This window comes from Carcharhinus amblyrhynchos, unplaced genomic scaffold, assembly GCF_965287045.1.
Source record: "Carcharhinus amblyrhynchos unplaced genomic scaffold, sCarAmb.v2.hapA scaffold_49, whole genome shotgun sequence".
Classification (NCBI taxonomy): Eukaryota; Metazoa; Chordata; class Chondrichthyes; order Carcharhiniformes; family Carcharhinidae; genus Carcharhinus; species Carcharhinus amblyrhynchos.
This window is the reverse complement of record NW_027649790.1, coordinates 2007509-2031755: the sequence shown is the minus strand read 5'-3', so window position 1 is coordinate 2031755 and position 24247 is coordinate 2007509. Positions and strand designations below refer to the sequence as shown.

Here is a 24247-nt window from a genome sequence, read left to right as displayed (position 1 = left end):
CCTGTCCACCATCTACAAGCACCAGTTAACAGTGAGATGGAATATTCTCCTCTTGCTTGGATGAGTGCAGCCCCAAGCTTGACAGGGCAATGCAACGCGCTTGATTGGCACCCCATCCACTATTTTAAACATTCATTCCCTCCACCATTGATGCAGAATGGTAGCAGTGTGCATCATCGACAGGGTGCACTGCAGCAACTGGCCAAGTCTCCTTCAACAACACCTTCCAAACCTTGGACTTCCAACACTTGTACTGATGAGGGTAATAGATGAAAGGAACCACCGCCCCCAGTAAGTTTTCCTCCAAGCCAAACACTATCCTGACTTGGAATCATATTGCTGTTTCATCACTGTCATTGGGCCAAAATCCCGGAAGTTCCTTCCTAACAGCACTATGGTGTACCTACATCACATGGATTGCTGCAGTAAAAGAAATCGGCTCACCACCAATGTTTCAAGGTCAGTTAGTGATGAGAACTACTGGTCTAACCAGCAAAACACAACCAAAAAACAGACAAACTGGAAAATCTTATCGTTGGGCACACAATCCAGCCCTTCCATTATTTTATAAATCTCTGTCAGGCTGCTTGCAAGTCTGTGCTGCTCTAAAGTAAAGATGATAGGTTTGTGCAACACAAATCACCTTAATTAACAGTTGGGGTTTATTTTATTGAACCACTTTAATTGTGTAGTTTTGAAGGGAATATTTTATGTTGTGGAAATCACATACATGAATAAGGATCAGAGCAAGTAAACATTGTTAATGGTGTGTATAAATATGAGCGTAAATTATAAAAATGTATCTGGAAGTGATGTTAGAATGGTGAGCCATGACTCACAAGGATTGGCTTTCACTCTACCTGTATCAACATGAACTGATTTAAAGTTGAGAGTTTCTTTACAATTGAATGGGCAGCAATAGACATCTGAGGGGGACTCTACCACAGTCACCTAGTTTGGACATGGGAGTTCAATCAAATGTTAATTTCATCCATATAGAATGGACTATAGTTCTACAAGCTGTAAGATTAAAAAAAAGCAAAATAACATTAATGTTCTTATCAACTACATTTCATGTGGATTTTTGGACCTTTTTGTAAGCTTCATTTTGCTTGACCAATTCTTTCGAAGTCTTTCTGCCAAGGGTTTTTGGTGCTCCAACATTTACTTATTTTCCTAAAATTTTGGATTTTGAGAATTTTTGGATGACAATGAGGAAGACCAGCGTAGATATGCAGCGCAGGTGAGGTTTTCCTAGAGGAATCCGGCATGTACCTTCCCACAAAATCTTTGTGGAAATCTATGACTTTCTTACAATGGCAGAGACTTGCAAATTTGCCACGCCTCTAATGAATATGTAAAACATTTGTATAGTATTTCATATGATGTGCATTTTATTACCATGCGCAGAAATCAGACCTCCAAACCATAGCCAGATCACAGCCGGTCTGAAAGGGCAACTTCAGCACAGGTTTGTTGCCTCAGGAGCATTCTGAGCTGCCTCAACGCAATCTACACGTACATGTGTGACTGATGCCTTGTTTACTGGAACAAGCAATATTTCATTATGTTTCCAATGGACAACTGCTAATGGTCTGAGAGAGCACTGCACTTTTCACAGATACCAAGAATTCAGAAAGCCACTAATGGCAGCCACAATCCTCTGTGCTCCTCTATATATGTTTGCTATACTTTAATCAGATGTAAAGGCTGCCACTCCAGGAGTGTGCAACTCTTCTGTCAGCATCAGTGCTGGATCAGATGGATGTTTCCCTGGGAGTGGCCATTATTTAACTGATCCTGAGAGTTCCTGCACAGGCCACACATGAGAAGCCACAAAAAAATTAAAAGCACCGTGCACTTAAATACATTGCCTGCACAATCCAAAAATAATAAGGATATGTTGATTGTCTCTCGTCATTCCCCCTTATATGGATGTATAAGGATGGCTGTTGGGAAACAGCAGCTACACTCTGCGACACCTCTGTGCTAGTCTTACATACACTCTGACCTCAAATGCAGTAACCAGCTATCCAAGCCATCGTGGAACCTATTATTGGCATGTATGAGCATTGTTTCAGGTGTTTTGATACTTCAAGAGAAGCATTACAATACAGCCTGGGAAATGGCCCTTTGCATCCTCCACAGCTTTGCCCATTAATCTTCCTGAAGAAAGAGCATAGCCAATCGCAACAAGAAGGCTAGGATGAACATGTTGGGGTGACTTTGCAGGGTGGCAGATTCTAAGACTTGCTGTTAAGATCCCTATCCACTCGAAGCATCAAGAGTCTGAAGTTGTGAAAGGGCTGATAAAAATGCAAGTTCATTACTTTTTGTCAATATTGTTGACTGCAAAACTATTGAGAATAATCTCATTTTCATTGGCTTGGACAAATATGCACGTTAATTTGTACCTATTTTAGCTTTAGTGTTGCAGCCACTAAATAATCAGAGGAAGCCCTTGGTTTTAATGGTGGTAATCCTCCGTATGTGCTAAATGAATGGGGTCTTCAGTAGGGTGGACGGGAGTAGAACATTGACCAGAAGTTAAAGTTCACTCCATGTCTGTCTAACAGGAACACTTAAATGTGCTGAACGAGGACCCTGTCGATATCCAGTTCAATCCTTCAGGCTATCTATTTCTGGCTGGGAAGGAACAGAGTGGGATTTTGGAGGAAAATTATCGAATTCAGAGGTGAGCTATTTGAAAACTAAGATTTGAAGTTCCTGCCATTCATGGATTTCAAGAAGGTTAAATAACAAGAATGAAGTATATATTCTAAGAAGGTTTCTTTCCTTCCAATTTTCTCATCCTTGATTGAAAACAGTGATTCTTTATGTAGTAATCCAATTTTCTCCAGTGCCTCTCCCAATTGCTTGTTCTTGTGTGAGCCCACAAAGCACGTATTGCTATGTTATTAAATCATAAAGATTCAAACTAAGCCCAATCCCACTTCACTTGATATTTATTTTGGGAGCGATAGAACCAGTGAATCCCTATAATGCAGAATGAAGCCTTTGGCTCATTAAGTCTGCACCAACTCCAAAAGAGCACTTTACTTATGCCCACTCTATGCCCTATCCCCATAACCTCGCACAATTACCATGGCTAATGCATCTAACCTACACGTTTGGGACATTAAGGGGCAATTTAGCATGTTCAATCTACTTAACTTGCACATCTTTGGATTGGGAGGAAACCAGAGCACCTGGAGGAAACCCATGCAGACATGGGGAGAACATGCAAACTCCACATAAACAGTCGCTGAAGGCAGGAATCGAATCCGGGTCCCTGGCACTGAGGCAGCAGTGCCAGCCACTGTGACACTCTTGAAGGGTTAATAGGTAGTAACTATGGTCAGGTGCTACATTTATTTGCTCAGCTTTAAAATGGCCAAGTGGCCATTTCTTCCTCCTTCCAAGGATATATAGGGTATGGTGAGGAGGGAGTGCTTCGAGGATTGTGCAGCTCACAGGGTGCCAACTCTGTGTCAAAAAATCAGGTGGATACAAGTTTTTTTTTGATGTTTTGCTGAGTCTTCAACATTAGCCACACCATTGTAGGAAAGTGAGTATTAAATGTCAGATTTTCACTTGCTAGTGGGAAGAGGAAACTAAGGGCAGCACGGTGGTACAGTGGTTAGCACTGGTGCCTCACAGCGCCAGGGACCCGGGTTCAATTCCAGCCTGGGTCACTGTCTGTGGGGTTTGCACATTCTACCCGTGTCTGCATGGGTTTCCCCCAGTTTCCTCCCGCAGTCCAAAGATGTGCGGATTAGCTTGATTGGCCATGATAAATTGCCCTTCATGTCAGGGAAATTACCGGGGTGAATGCATGGGGTTACGGGGATTTGGCCTGAGTGGGATTGTTGTTGGTGCAGGCTCGATGGACTGAATGGTCTCCTTCTGCACTAAGGATTCTATGATTCTATCAGCGGAGCCAATCTCAGGGTCAGTAGCAAGTATTTGCTTGTACTGTCTGTCCCCTTGGTAGAGGCTTGTGCATTGTCACCAAGCTGTAGGAGGAAAAGTGTGTGTTGATCATTGAGGAAAAGGGATTGGCTAATGCCTAAATGAGAAAGAAACTGTTAACTTATTGTTTCCAACCTTTAGGGCTGAGGGAGCAGCCGTCACTCTGCTAACACCACAGCAAATACAAAGGAAATTCCCGTGGATCAACACAGAGGGGGTTGTTGTAGCTTCATATGGTGAGTGCCACATGAAGAATATCTGACTAATAATTAAAGAGTTTAATCATTTCAAAAAGATAATCAATATCTTTTCCCAAAGGTTGGGGAAGTCTAAAACTAGAAGGGATAGGTTTAAGGTGAGAGGGGAGAGATACAAAAGTGTCCAGAGGGGCAGTTTTTTCTCAGAGGGTGGTGAGTGTCTGGAACAAGCTGCCAGAGGTGGTAGTAGAGGCGGGTACAATTTTGTCTTTTAAAAAGCATTTAGATAGTTAACATGGGTACAGAGATATGGGCCAAATGCAGGCAATTGGGATTAGCTTAGGACTTTTCAAAAAAAAAAGGCAGCATGGACAAGTTGGGCGGAAAGGCGTGTTTCCATGCTGTAAACCTGTATCACTGTAAAAGTAAATGGTGACTCATTTGTATTCAGTGAAATATACTGCTGCATAATGGTATGATTTCAGCCAGACAGCATTTACTCTAACTCAGTCCATCTGATTGTCCATTCTCAGATGTGTGGCCCTTATACACGGTATTTCTGTTCCCTATATCAGCCAGTCTGTAGTCTTTGAATGACATGAGTGCTCGTAAAGAACAGTTTTAAGCTCTGGTCACAATAGGAACGTGGCTACTCAAACATAGTACCAATATGGCCAGCAGGCAGGCGAGTCCCTTACACTCGCAGGAAAACAGAAAATGCTGAAGAAACTCAGCAGGTCCAACAGTATTGGTGGAAAGAAAATAGAGCCAATGTTTCGAGTTAGGGTGACCCTTCTTCCTGACTATCAGTATTGGCTATATTCTCTCTCCACAGATGCTGTCAGACCTGCTGAGTTTTTCCAGTATTTTCTGTTTTTGTTTCAGATTCCAGCATCAGCTGTATTTTGCCTTTATCTTAGAACCCTTTACCCATTTGCAGTACAACATAATTTCTGCAGTGAAAGCTTTGATGCCTTTATCCTCACCCCCCTCTGTTCACAAAATATTCTATTACTCTTAACCTAGCTACTGAGTTTCTTTACCTAAATTAAATCACCTGGTCTGTTAGGTTTTTGAATGTTGCATTCTGAAACTCAATCTTGTTTTCATATGTGGTGAGTGTTGCTGAGTATCTGTTCTTCAAGTTGTCACAAAAAATGCTTCATCGCCAATGGAAATCCAAATTCCACCATCAAGCTCTGAATATGTAGAGCAGAGAGATGTTAAGTTCTGCACTATATCTCTGATATGTCTGACATGTATTGAGTAATCTTGGTACAGAGTTCACATCAGAGGCAAGCTATCAGAAAGATCTTCCCCGTCCACTTCACCGCTAAGCACATATTGAGACTTAGATTGCAAACTATCAGTTCAATTAACGGGTTCACTGAATTGGATCTCTGTGGATTGTGCTGCATAACTGGATGCAAAAGTAGAACATTGGACCAAAGACATTACGGACCAAAGACATCACAGAGCAAAGACAACACAGATGCGTTAATGTTACTACCATAAAGCGCACAGTCAATGTCATCATAAGATTAATATTGGTAATTATAGTAAAGATCATAGAGCCACGTGGCCTTCGAGTCTGTACTGGATTTCCATAACTGCCAGAAAGTTAGATTTTTATTAAACAACAAATTATGAACAGTAAATTAAGTGCAAAATTCAAAATTATAAAGTTGTAATCACTATACAGGGTTATGGTTTGGTCTCCTAAAGTCAGTTTGTAATAGAAATATAATGGATAGGCCCAATTACTAAGGCTGTCTCTGGGTTGTGCTCAAAATTTACGCTTTGTCCTTGGGCACAGCAATTCTGATGTTGGATTGGCAGAGATTGTTGGTAACCTGAGCAATACGCTTACTTTAATCTATGTTAAGATCTGTTTTCTCAGAGAGCCACCTAAAATTATGAGAACCATTATTGCTGTGGGCATGGTTAATTGTAACCTTAACCACACTGCTGTGTTGTCATTGGCATTTCAGTGAAAATTAAAGATGACCATCATGTTTTTATACTTCGTCCAGTTGAGCTACGACAAAAACTATCAGCACAATTACAGTTTTTGCCCTTCTGAGCTTAGGCTGCATCTGGAGAGGACTTTGAGTTGCATACATTAGGGTGAAGTATTTGTGGGTACAAGTCTGCCATTGTTCTGATACAATACTAGTGGTTATGGGCTTGTCTGTATAAAATGGGCACTGTACCACTGGGTACAGTCTATTACTTTAGCATTGAAGTGAAATATAAATGGTACAGGTTGGTCATTTCTGGTGAATTTGAGAAGATAGTTTGACTCCCATCACAAATCTGTTAATATAAAAATGGAAGTATTTTAGCTTAAATTACACTATAGCTTTTGAAGTCAATGTTATTGATAATTTGTAAATATCTCAAGTTGATGCCAGTGAATTTCAGTGTTTGATTTAGATAGCTAATCTGTTCCCAACTTTGTTACATTTAACCCTGAGGCGAGCTTCTAACCTCTTATTAGTGTCATTATTAAGATTGTTTATATCTGCTTGCATAGCATTACCCAGTTTCAGCTGTATCTCAGCTCATTTGTTACTGAAAACCCTCATTCATGCCTTTATTACTCCCGAGGCACGATTATTCCAATGCACTCCTGACTGTTCTCTAACATTCTACCCTCTAAAGTTGAGGCTATCAAAATCTGATGTCTGTGTCTTAACTCGGATAAAGTCCTGTTCCCTTATCACCCTGTGCTTGCTACTCTAAGTTTCTGGTCAAACAACATCTTGATTTTAATATTCCTATAATCCCTCCATGACCTTCTCCCTCCCTATCACTGTAATCTCCTCAGCCTGACAAATCTCCAAGCTAACTATGCCCCTTGAGAATCTCTGGTGGAACCCAAACTGAGCATCACAGAGCAGGTTATTGCTGGTGAAGTGCCACTTCATAGCACTGTTGATGACACCTTCCATCAATTTGTTAATGATCAGGGGTTGGCTATGGAGTAGTAATTGGCAGGATTGATTGGTCCAGCTTTTTCTGGACAGGACATACCTGGAGAAGTTTCCGCATTGTTGATGTCAATGTTGTTGCTGTAATGGGACAATTTAGCTAAAGGTGAACAAGTTCTGGAGCAAAAGTCTTCCATGCTATTGCTGGGATTTTTCTAGGCCCATTGCCTTTGAAATATCCAGTGCCTTGGAGCTTCTGACATGCATTTTAGATTATATTAACTTCTATTTATATTTTATAATTGCATCTGAGCTTAAGGATTGAAGTCTAACTGGGGCAGACTGATGTTGCGATGTGGTCAGTCACCTTTAGAGTATGAATGGGTAAGATACTCTACCAAAATTAATGTACAGGCAGTCTGATCTTGCCTGTTAGCTGTTGATCTCCTTGTGCCCTGTGATGCAGGTCTGGAGAACGAAGGCTGGTTTGATCCCTGGCTGCTGCTGAATGCATTCCGTAGGAAGGCGATATCAATGGGTGTGTACCATTGCCACGGAGAGGTGATAGGTGAGTACCCTTCATGTAAACATTTTGATTTTGCAATCCCTCTTAGTACGGATGGCGAACTTTCAACTAGGTGAACTCAAAAGGAGAATTTTTGGCACATTAAACCGTACCAGGTTTGGCCCTCTGTCATTAACATAATTAGACTTATGTAGCTTTTTTCACAACCTCTTGCGCAACATGCTTCATGACTAATTAAGTACCATCACTATTTTAATGTAGTAAACATGACAACCAGATTGTGCACAAATTGATCCCTCAAACAGCAACAAGAGGAATGATCTTCTTTAAGGTGTTTGTTGAGGGATATTGGCCGAACTATTGGGCAGAACTACTTGACTCTGAAATAGTGCACTAGGGTCTTTTACGACAGCTTGAGGGGATAGGTGAGGCTTTGATCTAATTTCTCATCTGAAAGGCACCTATCAGTGCATCAATTCCCCAGTGCTGCACCAGAGTGTTAGTCTGGATTTTGTGCTCAAATCTTTAGGATGGGGTTCTTGGGGATTCTTCCACTAGCATCCAAGCAGCTGAATCCTCCAGCCCCACTTTAACATCTCAAGAGTTTGAATTTCCCCATTCTGAACATGAACCTCACTTGTATCCTTGCATAGTATCTCTAAATCAGTTCCTGATGGCCCTCTGCTCCTGACCGTTTAATCTAACAGATTCTCTGCCACCTTCAAGTTGCTCCAGACACGTACTGACCTTTAAATTGCCCATCTCCATGGCAACAAGATGCACATGGCCTATTCCAGAAAGAAATACAAATTAATTATCTTTAACTTTATCTTTGAATCTGAACCCAACTTTGGTCTGAAAAGTATGAGAGTACTTCACAACCTTTGTATTTCTCTCTCTCTCTCTCTCTATGAACCCCCCCGCCCCCCACCCCATTAACATTTCCCATTTTTCTTTAACGTTGAATAAGCAATAGATGCAGAGCCCATTTTAAAAATAAATATACTGTCCCTTCCCCATGGGAATTGAGACCTCAGTGATACGGGCACAAAGAAAAACTGCACAGATCTCACTTTAAATGAAAACAGAAAAGGCTGGAACCTCAAACTCTCTCCTAAGATGCCTACAGACAGCCCATCTCTTTTGAGATATTCAAAGGCCACAATATTTCTAGGTGTTAATACTTCTCACCATCATCCCAGAAAAACAGTAGGACTCCACATTTGATTTGCAACTCCAAGCCAATCTGATAGTCTATCCAAACTTTCTTTTATCTATTTCACATGTAAAATCACAGTCTTCTGAATCAAAATAATATCTTATAAACTAAAAGTTACAATCCCAATCAAATTAATCTTAAAATGAAGCATCTTCAGGGATGTTAAGCACTTCGACAGGAAGGATAGTGGAAATCTGAGATTGTCTTACCAAAGTGCTTTGAGGCTGGGGATGAATGGAAAATTTCAAAACCGATTTTTAATAGGCAAATGAATAAAGAATTATGTAGCCAAGGCAGAGTGAAGATGCTAATCAAACAAGTGATGAAACCAGGCTCAAGGCGTTGGATACTCTCTTCTGTTGCAAAGAGCTGAGGATTTTAGTCCAGCAAAATGTGCACTTTGAGAAGATTTGATTGAAGCCTTTACAATGATTAAAGGGTTAATTTGATTCCCATGGAAAAACTCATTGGCTGGAACTCTAGCACCTCACCTGTCACAGAATCGGAGCGGACGAATGTCCAACAATGGAAATCTCCGTTGACTTTGGTCGGGAATTTCCGATCTTGTCGAGCCTTATGTTATGTAAGCATCAAACTAAGTTAGATATTAGAGATCTGTTCTTCGCACAGAAGTTTATTAACCATCTGAACAAGTTGCTGATTTGTGCAATGATTACTGATTTAGGTTAAATATTTGACAGGAAGCTGAATGAGTTTCCTGCTGATTATGTTCTCCTGGAACTTGTTTAACTGCCTTCAGCCATCAAAGAAATTTCCCAGATTTTTTTGACCATCAGTGTTATACTGATTTGGCAGCACGTCATCCATCACTCCTGTGCCTGCTGATCTGTATAGGCTTCCAGTAGAGTCCTGGTTTTCAACTTCTTCCTCAATCTCATTCTCTCTCTCCCTACATTAACACTGCAATGAAGTTACTGTGAAAATCCCCTAATCGCCACACTCTGGCGCCTGTTCAGGTACACTGAGGGAGAATTTAGATTGCCGTTGCGTCTAATCAGCACGTCTTTCGGACTGTGGGAGGAAGCCCACACAGACACAGGGAGAATATACAAACTCCGCACAGACAGTGACCCAAGCCAGGAATGGAACCCAGGTCCCTGGCACTGTGAAGCAGCTGTGCTAATCACTACGTTCAAGCCCCTTTCTTGATCTCTGCCAACCAATTCCCACCTCTCAATGTTTTATTTTGTCAAGGTGCTTTAGAAATACAGGCAGTTACTGAATTAGCCAAAGCTCCTCCCCCCTACCTATATTGTTTTGCTTCTCCCACATGATTGAAACTGGTGATGGATGTGGTTGGGAGGAGTACTGATGGTGTGAATTGCAACATGATGTTATTGGACAGATTTGGTGGACCAGCTGGTTGTTTCCATCAGCACACAGGATGCTATTCGCTGCACGCTGGATGGTGTCAGCATGGCTGTGATGGAGGGGCTGGAAGCTCAGTGCGTCTTACGACACACAGAAGCCCAAAGCAGGGTTGGAGCGAATACTGTTATTCCTTCTCCCTCCATCACTGTTCCTCCCATTTGCTTGGGAAAGACATGGTCTAGTGGTATTATCACTAGACTATTAATCCAGAAACTCAGCTAATGTTCTGGGGACCCGGTTCGGATCCTGCCCCAGCAGATGGCAGAATTTGAATTCAATAAATAATATCTTGAATTAAGAATCTACTGATGACCATGAAAACATTGTCAATTGTCAGAAAAACCCATCTGGTTCCTAATGTCCTTTAGGGAAGGAAATATACCATCCTTACCTAGTCTGGTCTACGTGTGACTCCAGAGTCACAGCGATGTGGTTGACTCTCATCTGTCCTTGGGCAGCTAGGGAATGGGCAATAAATGCTGGCCAGCCAGCAACACTCATATCCATGAACTAATATTTTAAAAATGCTTAGCTATTTTGTATGTAGCCTAAGCCGCACCACGAACGAAATAGCATCAGAACCTTGTCTGACATCTACTCACGTTCAGTTTCAGCAAAACTCACTGGATAATGGACATGGCCATCAATAATGATTTTCCTCATCCTCTGGTCATGGGGCTAGTTGTAGCACTCTCTCATCTCCCAGCACAAACTGGAGATTGTGGTTTGGGGCCTTGTATGGCTGCTTTTCAGCTTATGGGATACAATGGAGCTTACAGCTATCACTCCACAGTTCAGTTTCAAAGCAAATTAACGCCAAAGGTCAGAGCAGTTTATTAAATTGTATACTTTAGTGTCTTATCAGCAGGCCTGCAAATTGTAAGGAGATGTGTTTCAGGCAGTGAAAGGTATATATGAAAATTCAGATAAATCTGTAACAGTGAGGTTATGGCAACACAAGTTCAGACTGAAGGACAAAATTTACAATCAGTGTCAGACTTTGAGTGAACACATGACATTTTGCATTGGATAATGGATAAAAGAAAACCCGAAACATTGAAGGAACTCAAAACAACACCATTTCAATGTGAATTTCGAAGTAAATCATGGATCATAGAATCCCTTCTGGGCACAGTGTTTAGCACTGCTACCTCAGTGCCAGGGACTCAGGTTTGATTCCCGGCTTAAGTAACTGTGTGGAGTCTGCACCTTCTCCCCATGTCTGCGTAGGTTTCCTCCGGGTGCTCTGATTTCCTCCCACAGTCTGAAAGATGTGCTGATGAGGTGCATTGACCTGAACATGCGCTGGAGTGTGGCGACTTGGGGAATTTCACAGTAACTTTATTGCAGTGTTAATGTAAGCCAATTTGTGACAAATAAATAAACTTAGTACAGAAGAGGCCATTCCTCTTCTTGAGTTTGCACTGACTCTCTGACAGGGTATCTTACCTAGTCACCGCAACATCTCTAGCCCCACATATTTACCACTGCTAATTCATCTAACCTACACATCTTTGGATTCTGAGGCTTTTTCCCAGGGCTGAAATGGCTGCCACAAGAGGACACAAGTTTCGGGTGCTGGGGAGTAGGTTCAAAGGTGATGTCGGGGTAAATTTTTCACTCAGGGTGGTGGGTGCGTGGAATCAGCTGCCGGCAGTGCAAACTCCACACGGTCACATAAGACTGGAATCTCTCCCAGGTGCTTGGGGCTGTTATCATCAGCAAACTTTGCTCATATACGTGACGCAGGCCATCACTTTCACAAGGGTCTTAGACATAATGGACTGCTTCCACATCAGAATTTCCAATAGGACCCATGAAGCTCAGTTAGATTTTATATTGTTGCTCCTTCTATGTTATTGCTCAAGATTTGCAAATGTACGCACTTTTTTGACGATTTTGTAAACCGAGTACAAACAATTTGGACGAACAAGACGATGTTTCTTTACACTGATCCTATAATAAAAGCTACTTTTGTGAATTGCCCTGAACTTTGCGACATGTTGTGATTTGCTTTAGCTTAAATTCTAATATCCCCCACATAAACTGTGCATTAGAACAACACTAAGCATTAAAAATAAAATATTGGTTTTGGCATCCATTGTAAGCAGTTTCACTTATTTTCTGCAAAATATTTTAAACTTCCTGTTGAACCACTCATGATATTCTTTATGATTTCTTCCACTTCATTTGGACTCAAACTGTCCTGAGATGGTAATACCATCAGTTTGTACATACTATCCTACAGTCTACAGACAGTAGGAGACATTGGACTGCTGACATTCCCTCCTGCTTAGATACTACCTATCTTTCATTTGTGAAGTCACCTGGTGGTTGCAGTCATTATCTAGACCAGAAAAGTGATCACTAGCAAGTGTTGAATCCCAGCTTATTCACCATGTTCCAATATATATGTTATACACGTCACGTCAATCTCAACAGACTTGCCAACTAAGCATACACAAATTCTGACTTTCAATGTCATCCAGTGTAGATTTTTTCTATACTGATTAACTAAGGCAGACCAAATGACCTTTCAAATCCTTATCTACCTTGTAAGCTGTAACATTAAACTTTTAAGAAAATACATCAGTAGTGTTGATGAAATGACGTGGGCCCCATCTCAGTTAAGCTATTCTGTGCACAAAACAAATGGACAAGAACATAGGAAAGATACCCAGGCCACACTGATCAGGCCTTTTTCAAAAACAAAGAACTTTGATTTTACAGGAGAAGCTTGAGGATGCACATACGCACCTTGTAGGCTTTTATTTCTACCAGTTCAGTATAAATGTGGCTTGATTTAACAACAGAGCCTTCAACTGGGCCAACACGTGGAGCTATTGTATATACCAATATTGTTGTAGAATACTTGGTAAGATTTTGTATTAATCTCTATATTCCGACAGGTTTTCAACATTCAACCAGAGAGATGCAAACAGATGATGGCAGGAGCGTCTCGCTGAAAAGGATTCACCATGTCAATGTATGAGACCAGTGGTAACCTACTGCAGCTTCTTAGCAACAAGAATAGGCCACTTAGCATTTTCCACCATTCATTTCAATCCTGGTTGATCTCCACCTTAACTACATTTACCTGATTTGGTTGTGTAACCCTAAATGCCTATCAAAAAAATCTATCAATCTCATTTTGGCCTGGCCAGAATAGTTTGGAGCCGGTAGTTCCTGATTTCCATGACTTATGTCAAGAAATGCTACCTAACATCATCCCTGAATGATCTAGTGTTAATTTTGAGGTTGTAACCCTTTGTCCTGGACTCTACCACCTGAGGACTCTGTTCCAGTCTGTCAAACCTGCCTTTGATGGACAGAACACCTCAACTGAATTATATCTTCATCTCCTACAGACAAGGCAAAAAGACAACTTGTCTTTGCAATCTTTTAGCCCTAACATGCTGGTGAATTTGCCCTCCAGACTTTGCATCCTTTCTCAGGAATGAGGAGAGTCTTCTAAATGGGGTCTGCACCTGACTCCATTCCAGGTCAGTGTGTGATTAAGACAGTCTGTAACTAACCAAGTAGCAACATGGTTGGGAAAGTATGTGAAACTGGAGCAGTTACTTTGACCTCCTTTCCAAACCTCCCCTTGGCCTGCTCAGATTTGGATATTGGGGGCACTTGTTCTATCTTGCGAGATTTTAATTGTTGCCTCCCAGAGAGAATACTGTTGTAGAAATTTAAAATAGTACAGCAAAATGAATACCAAAAGCATGTCCTATAGAGCCATGGCATCAGCTTATTGTACGATTCAGTTACCTGACTTTTTTTTCTTTTGTTTTATCAAATATGCCCCAAGTTCTTCCCAGAACTGAGAAGAATGTAGAATGAAAGCTGTATCCCAAATGCCTGTTGAGTGATGAGTGAGAGGATCTCTTGTAACTCTTTACTATGGAGAAGTATTTAGCCAGCTTTCAGCACCTCTGAGGGATGACATTTGAGATTGAACGTTTGAAAGATCATGAGTGCTGAACTTTGCTGTGATGCATGCCCAGTTTTTATTCCCCACTGTTGACTGATGTGCTTTCAGGTACCTGGCCCTGAGCTCTAAAATTCCCTCTCTAAACCTCTGTGCCTCTCTACTTCTCTTCCTTCTATACCTATTAACCAAGCTTTTGGTCACCTGGATACTCTTACAAAAAACCTTAGGACATTCTAATGGGTAGCATGGTGACAGTGGTTAGCACTGCTGCCTCACAGCACCAGGGACCTAAGTTCAATTCCACCCTCAAGTCACTGTCTGCGTGGAGTTTGCACATTCTTCTTGTGTCTGCGTGGGTTTCCTCCAAATGCTCAGGTTTCCTCTCACAGTCCTAAGATGTTGTTGATTGGATAGGCTGAATGGCCTCCTTCCGCACTGTAGGGATTCTATGGCACTATGTTAAACAATGCTATGAGTTTTTGTACAGCTTGGCACATTAAATGTATTAAGTATTTATTTGTCCTGCTGCTGCTTTCACTCTTGGCCAATTAGTCTACAACATTAAGCCAGGCCCCTAACGCTGAACTAACTGCAGGTATTCACCACACTTGCCATGTTTCATTGAAGTTGTCGTCCATTATTCCATTCCACAATATGCTCCCTGAGGCAATGCCATGCGCCAACCTCCCCCAAAGCCAGCACTCGTTGAAATCAGATGCAAACTCTCTCCTTTTTTTTGCGCTTGCATTGCTGTTAGAAGCCCTATTGAAAAACTGACTCTTGTTCAAACTGGTGGAACTAGGCTTTTAATGGCTATCTGAGTAATAACTGGTGCTGAGCAACCAATCTCAACTGTTAAATAACAATTTTGCAATAAGTGCTCCCTGGCATATGCTGCTTTACGCTGACATTTCCTGGTGTGCACTGCTGGGACTGACACTCCCTCGCATACACAGCTTTGGGTTGATGCTCCTCTGGGGAGTATCAACCCAAAGCTATGTATGATGCTATCTGGCTGGTGCTGATATAGTTGTGGAATGGGATTATAGTCAAGTGATGGGTTAGGAACTAGTATTGAACCTTGCTGTGTCTTCTGAATGACAGGTGCGGATGCCAAATAGCACGGAGTACCAGCCAGTGGAGTGTGCGCTAATCATCAATGAGGCTGGAGCATGGTCAGGCAAAGTGGCAGAGATGATTGGGATTGGTGCTGGACCTGAAGGTACCTTGGAGGGTGTGAAACTCCCAGTAGAGCCCAGAAAAAGGTGAGCAAATGAGGCAGGGTTGTGGCAAAGTACAGAACAGGGAAGGCTGCACCATTGAGGAAATAATCTGTCGTAGAAATTAAAGATTTATTTTCACGTTTTGCAGTTTTCCATTATGATAAAGGATTGCAACGTTGGTTGTGAATGAAGTTCTATTTGCCAAAGCCTGCTGCACCAGTCAGTTCATTATAAAGTCTCATATGCACGATGATAAGCTCAAGTAATAACTACAAACACCTAGTGGGGTGCATGGGATAGACCGGATTCCAGGTTGTAATTTCTGTGCATGGACACTTTCTGATCTTAGCCTGACACACAAAGGAAAGCAATTTGATTTACTTTAGTTACTGCCTGTTGAACCCCAAATGGAAAAAAACACAAGGCAGTGGCAGCTTGGATGTAAAGTTGAGGAATAGGAGACAGAGTCATGATGAATGGTTGTTTCTCATACCAGAAGAATATATAGGTAAGAGAGTCCCCTTATGAAGTGGTCCGTATCTTTTCTTTATATGTTAGTGACTTAGATGTGCAGGACTCTATTTCAAGACTTGTGAATGCCAAAACTCGGAAGTGAGGTGAATTGTGAGGAGGTTAGTGAGACTTTGAAAGGACGTGGTCAGGCTGGTGGAATTGACAGGCAGCTAGTAAAGGAAGTTTAATGAAGACAAGTGTGGGATGATGTGTTTTTGTATGAAGAACAGGAAACATGTCAACATACAATGAAGGATACAATTCCAAAGGGATTATGGGAGAAAACAGACCTGGGGTTGTAGATGCACCAATTGAAGGTAACAGGCCAGGTTGAGAATATGGTTAATGTGTATGACATCCTGCAGTTTATCAATAGAAACAGAGTACTGTTATGATCCGGCAGATGTCAATTGCCGGATCAAACCAAATCCAAAAGGGAACCTTGGCCCATGTATCATAGCTTTTTTTTTGTGTTCGACAATGAGAAGATGAGTTTATAGAATTCAGAAGCAACAAATCTATTTTTGGGATTCGAAACATCAAATTAAAACATTTATTAACAAGAAAAAAACTGAATCCAAGGTTACATTTACAGTTAAAATTTGTTTTGCAAAATACTGCCAATTTTTTAAAAAATTCCCTGCTTCGTAGAATCAGAGAATCCTACGGTGCAAAAGGAGGCTATTTGGCCCATTGAGTCTGCACCGACAACAATCCCACCCAGGCCCTACCTCCATATCCCCACACATTTACCCTGCTAGTCCCCCTACAACTAACGGGCAACTTAACATACAAAGAAAATTACAGCAAAGAAAGGAGACCCTTTGGCCCTCCAAACCTGCACTGACCATGCTGCCCAACTGAACTAAAGCCCCCTACCCATCTGGGGGCTTTAGTTCAGTTGGGCAGAATGGTCGGTGGTCATCTGGGGACTATATCCCTCTATTCCCATCCTGTTCATGTATTTGTCAAGACACCCCTTAAAAGTCACCATTGTATCTGCTTCCACTACCTGCCCCAGCAGCGAGTTCCAGGCACCCACTACCCTATAAAAGAAAAACTTGCCTTATATCTAACCAATTGACCTATGGCCAATTAACCTAGCATTTCTGGAGTATGGGAGCACCCGGGGGAAACCTGTGCAGACACCAAGAGAATGCGCAAACTCCACACAGTGACCCAAGGTCGGAATTGGACCTGGGTCCCTAGCGCTGTGAGGCAGCAGTGCTAACCATTGTGCCATGGTGATGCCTTGCTTGGTCAAACTCATTAATAAACACCCTTAAGGATAATCCTTTATAGATGTTTTACTACAGAAATTCCAGTAGTGTCACAAAGCAAACCCACTGTTCCTGTAGCAAAAGGTTTATGACAGGGTTTTTTACTCTCTCTCCCATTCTACTGTGGAAATTCAAGAAACTTCAAAATGGAATCCTGCTTTTTTTTCTAAGACTGATACTTTTTTCTTTGGTTGAACTGACATAGAGTGGCACCCAGGAGGTCTTACATGGCCACGCCCAGCACCTCACTCCACAAGTACCATTTTTCTCTTTCATCTTTTTTCATTGTCCCTAGTCCCTCTTTGAAACTTAAATTTCCCAGAGTTTGTAATCTTTAACTCCTTATTGCTGCCATTGTTGGGTCAAATGCAATTTAATAACCTTGTCTTATCGTGACTTTTTCCAAATTGTAAACCCTTTACACCCCTTTGTAATTTAGTAACTAAAATGTAAACTCTCACTTCACTCTTAATGCAAATTTTTACCCGCTGCTTATTTATTTATTGAAAATGAACTTGCTGTCCTTACTTCAAATGCATACCGTCAACACCTATTTTCCTTTTGTGTCCTAAACCTTGTAATAATTTGCCTCTAGTTTAATTAAATGATTTTCGCATACAGACCCCCACATACAAGCCTACTTAACAGAATAACACCATAAACCCCAGAAGTATTAAATACAATAGCATCTATTGTCAGAGTGCAAAATGCAAAAAGTTACTGTAAACCTTTATGAAGCAATGGTTTGGCCTCAATTTAAGTTTTATGTTCAATTCTGAACTGAAAGTGTGTGATGCAGGTAGATTCAATTGCTGCTTTCAAAAGGGAATTGGGTCAAACATTTACAGAGCTCCAGGGAAGTGGCACAGGAGTGAGATTGGCCGAGTTGCTCTTGAGAAGAGCCGGCACAGACACAACAGGCTGAATGCCCTGTTTATAAGCTGTAACCATTCTATAATTTGAAGTGGAGAGGTTTGAACATTGAGAACTGTTGCTCAAGGGTTATGGGGAGAAAGCGGGAAAGTGGAACTGAGCCACTTCAGATCAGCCATGATCTTGTTGAATGGCGGGGCAGGCTCGAAGGGCTAGATGGCCTACTCCTGCTCCTATTTCTTATGTTCTTATGTTTCTATTCTCTGCCAGTACTGGTATAACCTGTAGTAATTGTTATGACATGGAGGTGATTTTTCTTTTCCCCTGCACAATTTTGGAACCGCTCAAGGCGATATACCTCGCCTTGTAATCTTATATGCATGTGTGTGAGGTAGTAGGAAGCTACTGGGTTTAGTAAATTGAAGCAGGATCTGAAACGCTCTATCGTGAACCATTAACAGGTCTTCATTTTTTAAACTGGTGACAACCTCATTAAAAGAATTAACAAACTGAATAAAATCCCAATAGAATGCTGTTAAATATTACACAACTCCTTCAGGAATAATAAAATAAATAATTATAGAATTTAGTCACTCTCAATTATTGTACAACCAGGCGTCTTTCGGAAGTATGAACTTTCTCTGGTGATGCTTCTGTCTGGAATACTTTGAGTTGGAATCTCTGTCTTTCTTTATAAAATCACCATCTAAATACATGCATGAAACTGCAGGATTTACATGACAATCTCACCTTTCTCTCCTTCTGACTCAAGAGGTGGCAAGCATACTCTGATAGTTATCCCCTCTTGTCGGAGTTTATATAACTGGAATTACCACACAATATTCCTGCAATCTGAGTGGCTTGAGGCTGTCAACAACCCTCAGTTTGAATTTCATTGGTTCTGGGTCTCTGTGTGCTTGCTTTAAAATCATTGGTCCAATACAAAAGCCTGTTTTGGTTAGGTTGAAACACTGATTACTCGGCTTTGATATAGTATTGCAAAAACTGCTTCTACAGCCTGCTTCCTGCAATTTAAAATCCGTAGACCAGCTTTTTAAAGAAACAATGCTTTATGATTTCTTCTTTTTGTTCTAGCATTTCTTTTCACTATTTACATTTATCAAACACCACATTTGTAACTTCTATATATATGCAACACCACAACAATGATCTTTTGGGCAATGTAATTGGTGAAGATCTCAGAACAGTTGGGCACAAATGAGAGCATCTTAAACGTTTTGTTACACTTGTCTAGCATTGGGTTTTCAGAGTGAGGCCATTGCTAGAAGCTGTACTTGCTGATATTTTAGCCACACCTCTGCAAACTGATTACTCTGACAGGGAAGGCTACTTCGCATTTCTCAAAAAATGCAATTCAAGAATACAATTCTATTCGAACATACATTTATATGTTTAGCATTTGTATGCTCCCTCCCCTTGGACTTTTACTGCAATAAGTTTTATGTTAATTTTTGGTTCATTGACCTAGATGTCCATTCTTGAGTAGTAGCCAAGCTGGCGTGTGTCACCAAGGCCATTCAGTTGCAGACAGTTCTGATCCTGTCTTTTAAAAAATGAAAGATTTGCTTTTATAGAGATCTTTTCACAACCTCTGGATGTCTCTTTGCACTTTACTACCAGTGAAGCAGTTTTAGAATGCAGTAATTGTGGTAAACTAGTTGTGTTAACTAATCTGTATACAGCAAACTCCCACAAACAGCAATGTGAAAATGACCAGATTATCCTTTTTTGTGATATTGATTGAGAAATATGTATTGGCCAGGACACGGGGATAGCTTCCTTGCTCCTCTTTTGGAGGTTGTGTTTCTGTGCTGCAAAACTAGGGGGAGCACTTGCTCATGTGCAAATGCAGTTACAGTCATACAGAAGTTAATGTTACATCTACTGTATGATCCACCCTAAGGCATACTTCAAAATGAAGACCAGGCTAGCCAATTCCTGACAGAATAAGAGGGGAGAATACGGATGAGAAAGTAATGGGAGTGCCAGTAACAGTAACAATTTTCCTTGATGGTAAATCCAGATGTTTTCCAATCAATCTGTCAGCTACATAACGGAAAAAGCCATTTCTGCCAAAGGACGGTGCTCAAATTACCTTTCCTAAAGTTTGTTACGACCTAAGATAAAATGTAAAATAAAAAAAAGTTACTTCAGTGTGGGGCTCAAGATCGCAACATGGAATCAAAAGTCCCATTAATTGACATTTCAGCTATGCAAGCTATGTAGGAATTTCTCCATAACTCAGTGCCCAACATTTCAAACTTCCCCACTGGTCAAAGCTAGAAACTTGTGTGGACACAGTTATGATATGATTTGTTCCATTATGAACTGTTGTAACTGACACATTCACTCTCATTGTTGCTAGCACTGTTGCTACTTATTGACAATTTCTACCCCCGCCCCCACTTACTCTTTATGAATTTGCTATCCTGATCTTCATTTTGAATCATTATAACACTTCTAAAATGAGGTTTTAAAACTTCACTAACGCTCCTGTCATTGACTGGTAAAATACCAGTGGCTGTAATGGCCTGAGTGTGCATTCACGACTGTTCCTGACGTTTTTTTTTTGGTTTTAGCAGCAATTGTTGTAGTGATTTTCTACAGCCATCTGAGCTGGCAGGTGGGACACCAGTTTAGTGTCTCATCTGAAAGGTGGTACTTCTGACAATGCAATGGTCCCTGAGCCCTGCAGTGAGACTAGAACCTGGAACCTTGTGGTTCAGAGGTGAGCGTACTACCAAGTAAGCCATTCCTGACACATAAATAAGTTAATAGTTAACAATAAGAAACAGGATTCCTGACTTTCATCTCCCTGCGAGCTGGAGGCTGGTAAAGTTAATTGTATTGTCTCTACCACTGCCTCAGTGAAGATAGTTTGCTCAACAGACTCTGGGTCCATGTCAACTGTGCAGTTACTACTGGGTGGTCAGTTATCTGTTAGATCATCACGGCAGCATCCAAAAGCTTTTTAATCTCTTCCCCTTCTGCCCTGTCAGATATGTCTATGTCTTTCACTGTCCAAATGGCCCAGGACTGGAATGCCCATTGACTATTGACCACAAAGGAGTTTACTTTCGTCGAGAAGGTTTGGGAGGTAATTACCTGGGAGGACTTTCTCCAACTGAGGTGAGTACTGCCAAGTCTGTATAAGCTGTGATTTTCATTTTTCCATTTTACATACGGGAGCTACAGATGTGGAATGGCAAAGTGACGAAGATGACTCTGCCGTCTACATGGATGCCAGTGAAGATGCCACGTAGTATGCATCAGTTTTTCTTCTCGTTGGCTGTCACCAACACCTCCCCTCTCAACCTCCATACCAAGGCTACTGCCATTCTCCATGACAGAGAGTTTGACTTTGTGTGGGTTTAGCATCATTTGTCCAGCTCATGTTTTTCAGAAAATCATACGCACGGAGAGGGAGGCCATTCAGCCCTCCATGCCTGTGTCAGTTTTTCAAAGTGTTTTTTTTTCAATTTCCCTTTCAGAGTTTTTAATCTGTTTCCATCTCCCTTTCCAGCCAGAGCATTCTATTCTGGCATTCACGTTGAGAAGCTGGAGATAAATCTGGTTGAAAAATGCGAGTTTCTATGCCAGCTGCTATGTATTTGTTCGGCCATAATCCAAAAAGAGCTTAACTCTGCAGATAACCTATACTGCAATTTGGCTGGAAGTGTTTGATGGGGCAGTTCCATTTTTAACATCCCTCATCCTGAGAATGACATTCACAAAGAAAGTATGATGAATAAAATAGATTTGAGCGATTTGACGCACTGTTTCTCTCAATAACTCCAATTACTGTCTGTTTAAGGAGGAGGAACCAGACATCAGTGATCTGGAAGTGGATTACAAGTACTTTGACGAGGCAGTGTGGCCTAGTCTGGCTCAGAGAGTGCCTGCCTTCGAGTCCTTGCGGGTAAGTTATTTATGCATCATTTTAACATTTCAGCGGGTCTCGCGGCAGCTGTAGGGAGAGAAAACAGAGTTAATGTTTTGAGTCCATCCAGATCTTCTTCAGAACTAAAGAGAAGGAGGAATGTGTTGAATATTAGACTGCAGCTGAGAGAGATTGTCACAAGATGTAGCAGCCTATAGAATCTTTATCTTTGTGACCACCTCTTGCCGTTTATCCACCTGCATTCCCTCCATCCCACCATTGGCACCTATACCTTCACACCCTCTAGGTTGTACCCACTGGAATTCCTTCCTATTCACAATCTTCCCTTCTCTCCACCTTCAGACTGGCCTTAAATTTTACCTTGAGACCAAACCTTTGGTCACATCTCCAAATTTCTCCTGCTTCCAGCTGGGGGTCTCGGTGAGAATGTGCTTGCGTATTTGTAAGGGTCTGTGTGGGCTATTTGCACTGGGGGGCAGGGGTGTGTGTGTGTGTTGCCTGCTGAGGTGTGCATGTAGGGACTCTGCTGAGGTGTGTATGTTGTGCCTAGGGTCTCTGCTGAGGTGTGCGTGTGTGTGTATTTGCAGGGAATTTGTGGGAGGGGATGTGTGAATATTTGCACGGTGTTTCAGTGGGGGCACGCATGTGCATTTGCAGGGATACCTGTGAAGGTGAGGTGTGCATGCATTTGCAAGGATCTCTGTGATAAATGTATTCACATTTGAAGGAGTATGCATGCATATTTGCAGGTGCTCTCTGTGGAAGTACATGTGTGGGTTGCAGATCTCTGTGGGAGTGTGCACATATTTGAAGAGGGCTGCTGTGGGATTGTGCATTTGCAGGCTATCTCAGCACGCCTGTATACCTTTGCAGAGGGTCTCGGCAGAGTAGGTTATGGGTATTTAGAGAGAGTTTCTCAGTGGAGAGAGAGAGGTGTGCATGTTTGCAGCAGATCCCATCAGAGGTGTACCTATTTATAGGAGGTCTACAAATGATGGTACTTGCTGTTGTTCTAATCTAACAAATTTCTGTCTTCAGTTGAAAAGCGCCTGGGCAGGTTACTACGATTACAACACCTTCGACCAGAATGCAATCATTGGCACTCACCCACTGGTTACCAACATGTATTTTGCGACCGGCTTCAGTGGGCACGGCCTGCAGCATTCTCCTGCCGTGGGCAGGGCCATCGCTGAACTCATTCTTGATGGAAAGTTCAAAACACTTGACCTTGGAGCATTTGACTTTATCCGATTCTACAGAGGGACCAAAGTACTGGAAAATAATATAGTGTGAAACCCTGCAGCACTATTGTTCTAAAAGACACGCAACAGATTATTTTTGATGAATTGTTTTTCTGCTCATTAGATAGTAATCATGACGGATCCTGGCTCTTCGACACATGGATCTTTGGATGCTCTCAGACTAAACTTTTAAAGAGAACTTTATTTCACTGCCATTCATCTTTGCAGGTTGGTCCTCTCACTTCTGCATAGGAATAAGGCTCTGCAGATCGCCCAGTGGCACTGAGTTCAAGGTGAAGGAGTGATGTCCTTTATAGAGTATTTACAGTGTGATCATCTGGTTTTAAAAATGAGAGATTAGTAACAGCACTTTTTCCAGATTTTTATTCTGTAATAGTTGGCGCAGCAATCCCAATTGTCCCTCCCTCTCTTTTTAAAACCTTGGTTTCTCAAGCAAACCTGTGTCACTCTAACCTTCCTGATTGATCTCTACATCTTTGGCCTTTCATTGCTGTATGCCCCACAGCCATAAACTGCAGTTCTGCACAACTATCTTCGAAAAAGGGGTAATTCTGCAGACCAGTGGTATGGTATCTGGGACAAACAATTCAGTAGTACAGCAACACTGTGTTCCTCTTCAGTACAGGAAATTATCAATAGATCTGAGAAGGATTGTAACACCTAGCTGTCAGTCTCTTTGAAGTGTCAATGGGGGTGAATTCACAGTGGGAAGTGAATCTCATGTGCAGCTCATGGTTTTCATAGAACATGCAACACAGAAACAGGCCATTTAGCCCATCCCATCCATGTCTGTGTTTATGCTGCACTCAAGCTCCTATACATTTCCAGTCTCCCCTTAAATTTAACTAAACTATTTGCTCCCACTGTTTTGTGACGCTGCATTCCACATTCTAACCACTCACTGGGTTACTTCCCTGTTGGATTTCTTGGTGACTATATGAAATGACCACTCGTCCTGCTCTTCCCACAAGCAGAAACACGGGGCAATTCTCCCA

General features: G+C 41.7%; 1 protein-coding gene across 1 annotated transcript in view; it reads left to right on the top strand.

The window, feature by feature from the left end:
• foxred1 (FAD-dependent oxidoreductase domain containing 1) overlaps nt 1-24247 on the top strand; it is a 42100-nt gene extending 17853 nt beyond the window's left edge. Inside the window, exons 4-11 of the mRNA XM_080182222.1 lie at nt 2577-2695; nt 4114-4208; nt 7569-7670; nt 13149-13225; nt 15284-15444; nt 21089-21218; nt 21904-22008; nt 23029-24247. Of these exons, the coding sequence (XP_080038348.1) occupies nt 2577-2695; nt 4114-4208; nt 7569-7670; nt 13149-13225; nt 15284-15444; nt 21089-21218; nt 21904-22008; nt 23029-23283 (1044 nt within the window). The 3' untranslated portion in view covers nt 23284-24247. The remainder of the gene's footprint in view (nt 1-2576; nt 2696-4113; nt 4209-7568; nt 7671-13148; nt 13226-15283; nt 15445-21088; nt 21219-21903; nt 22009-23028) is intronic.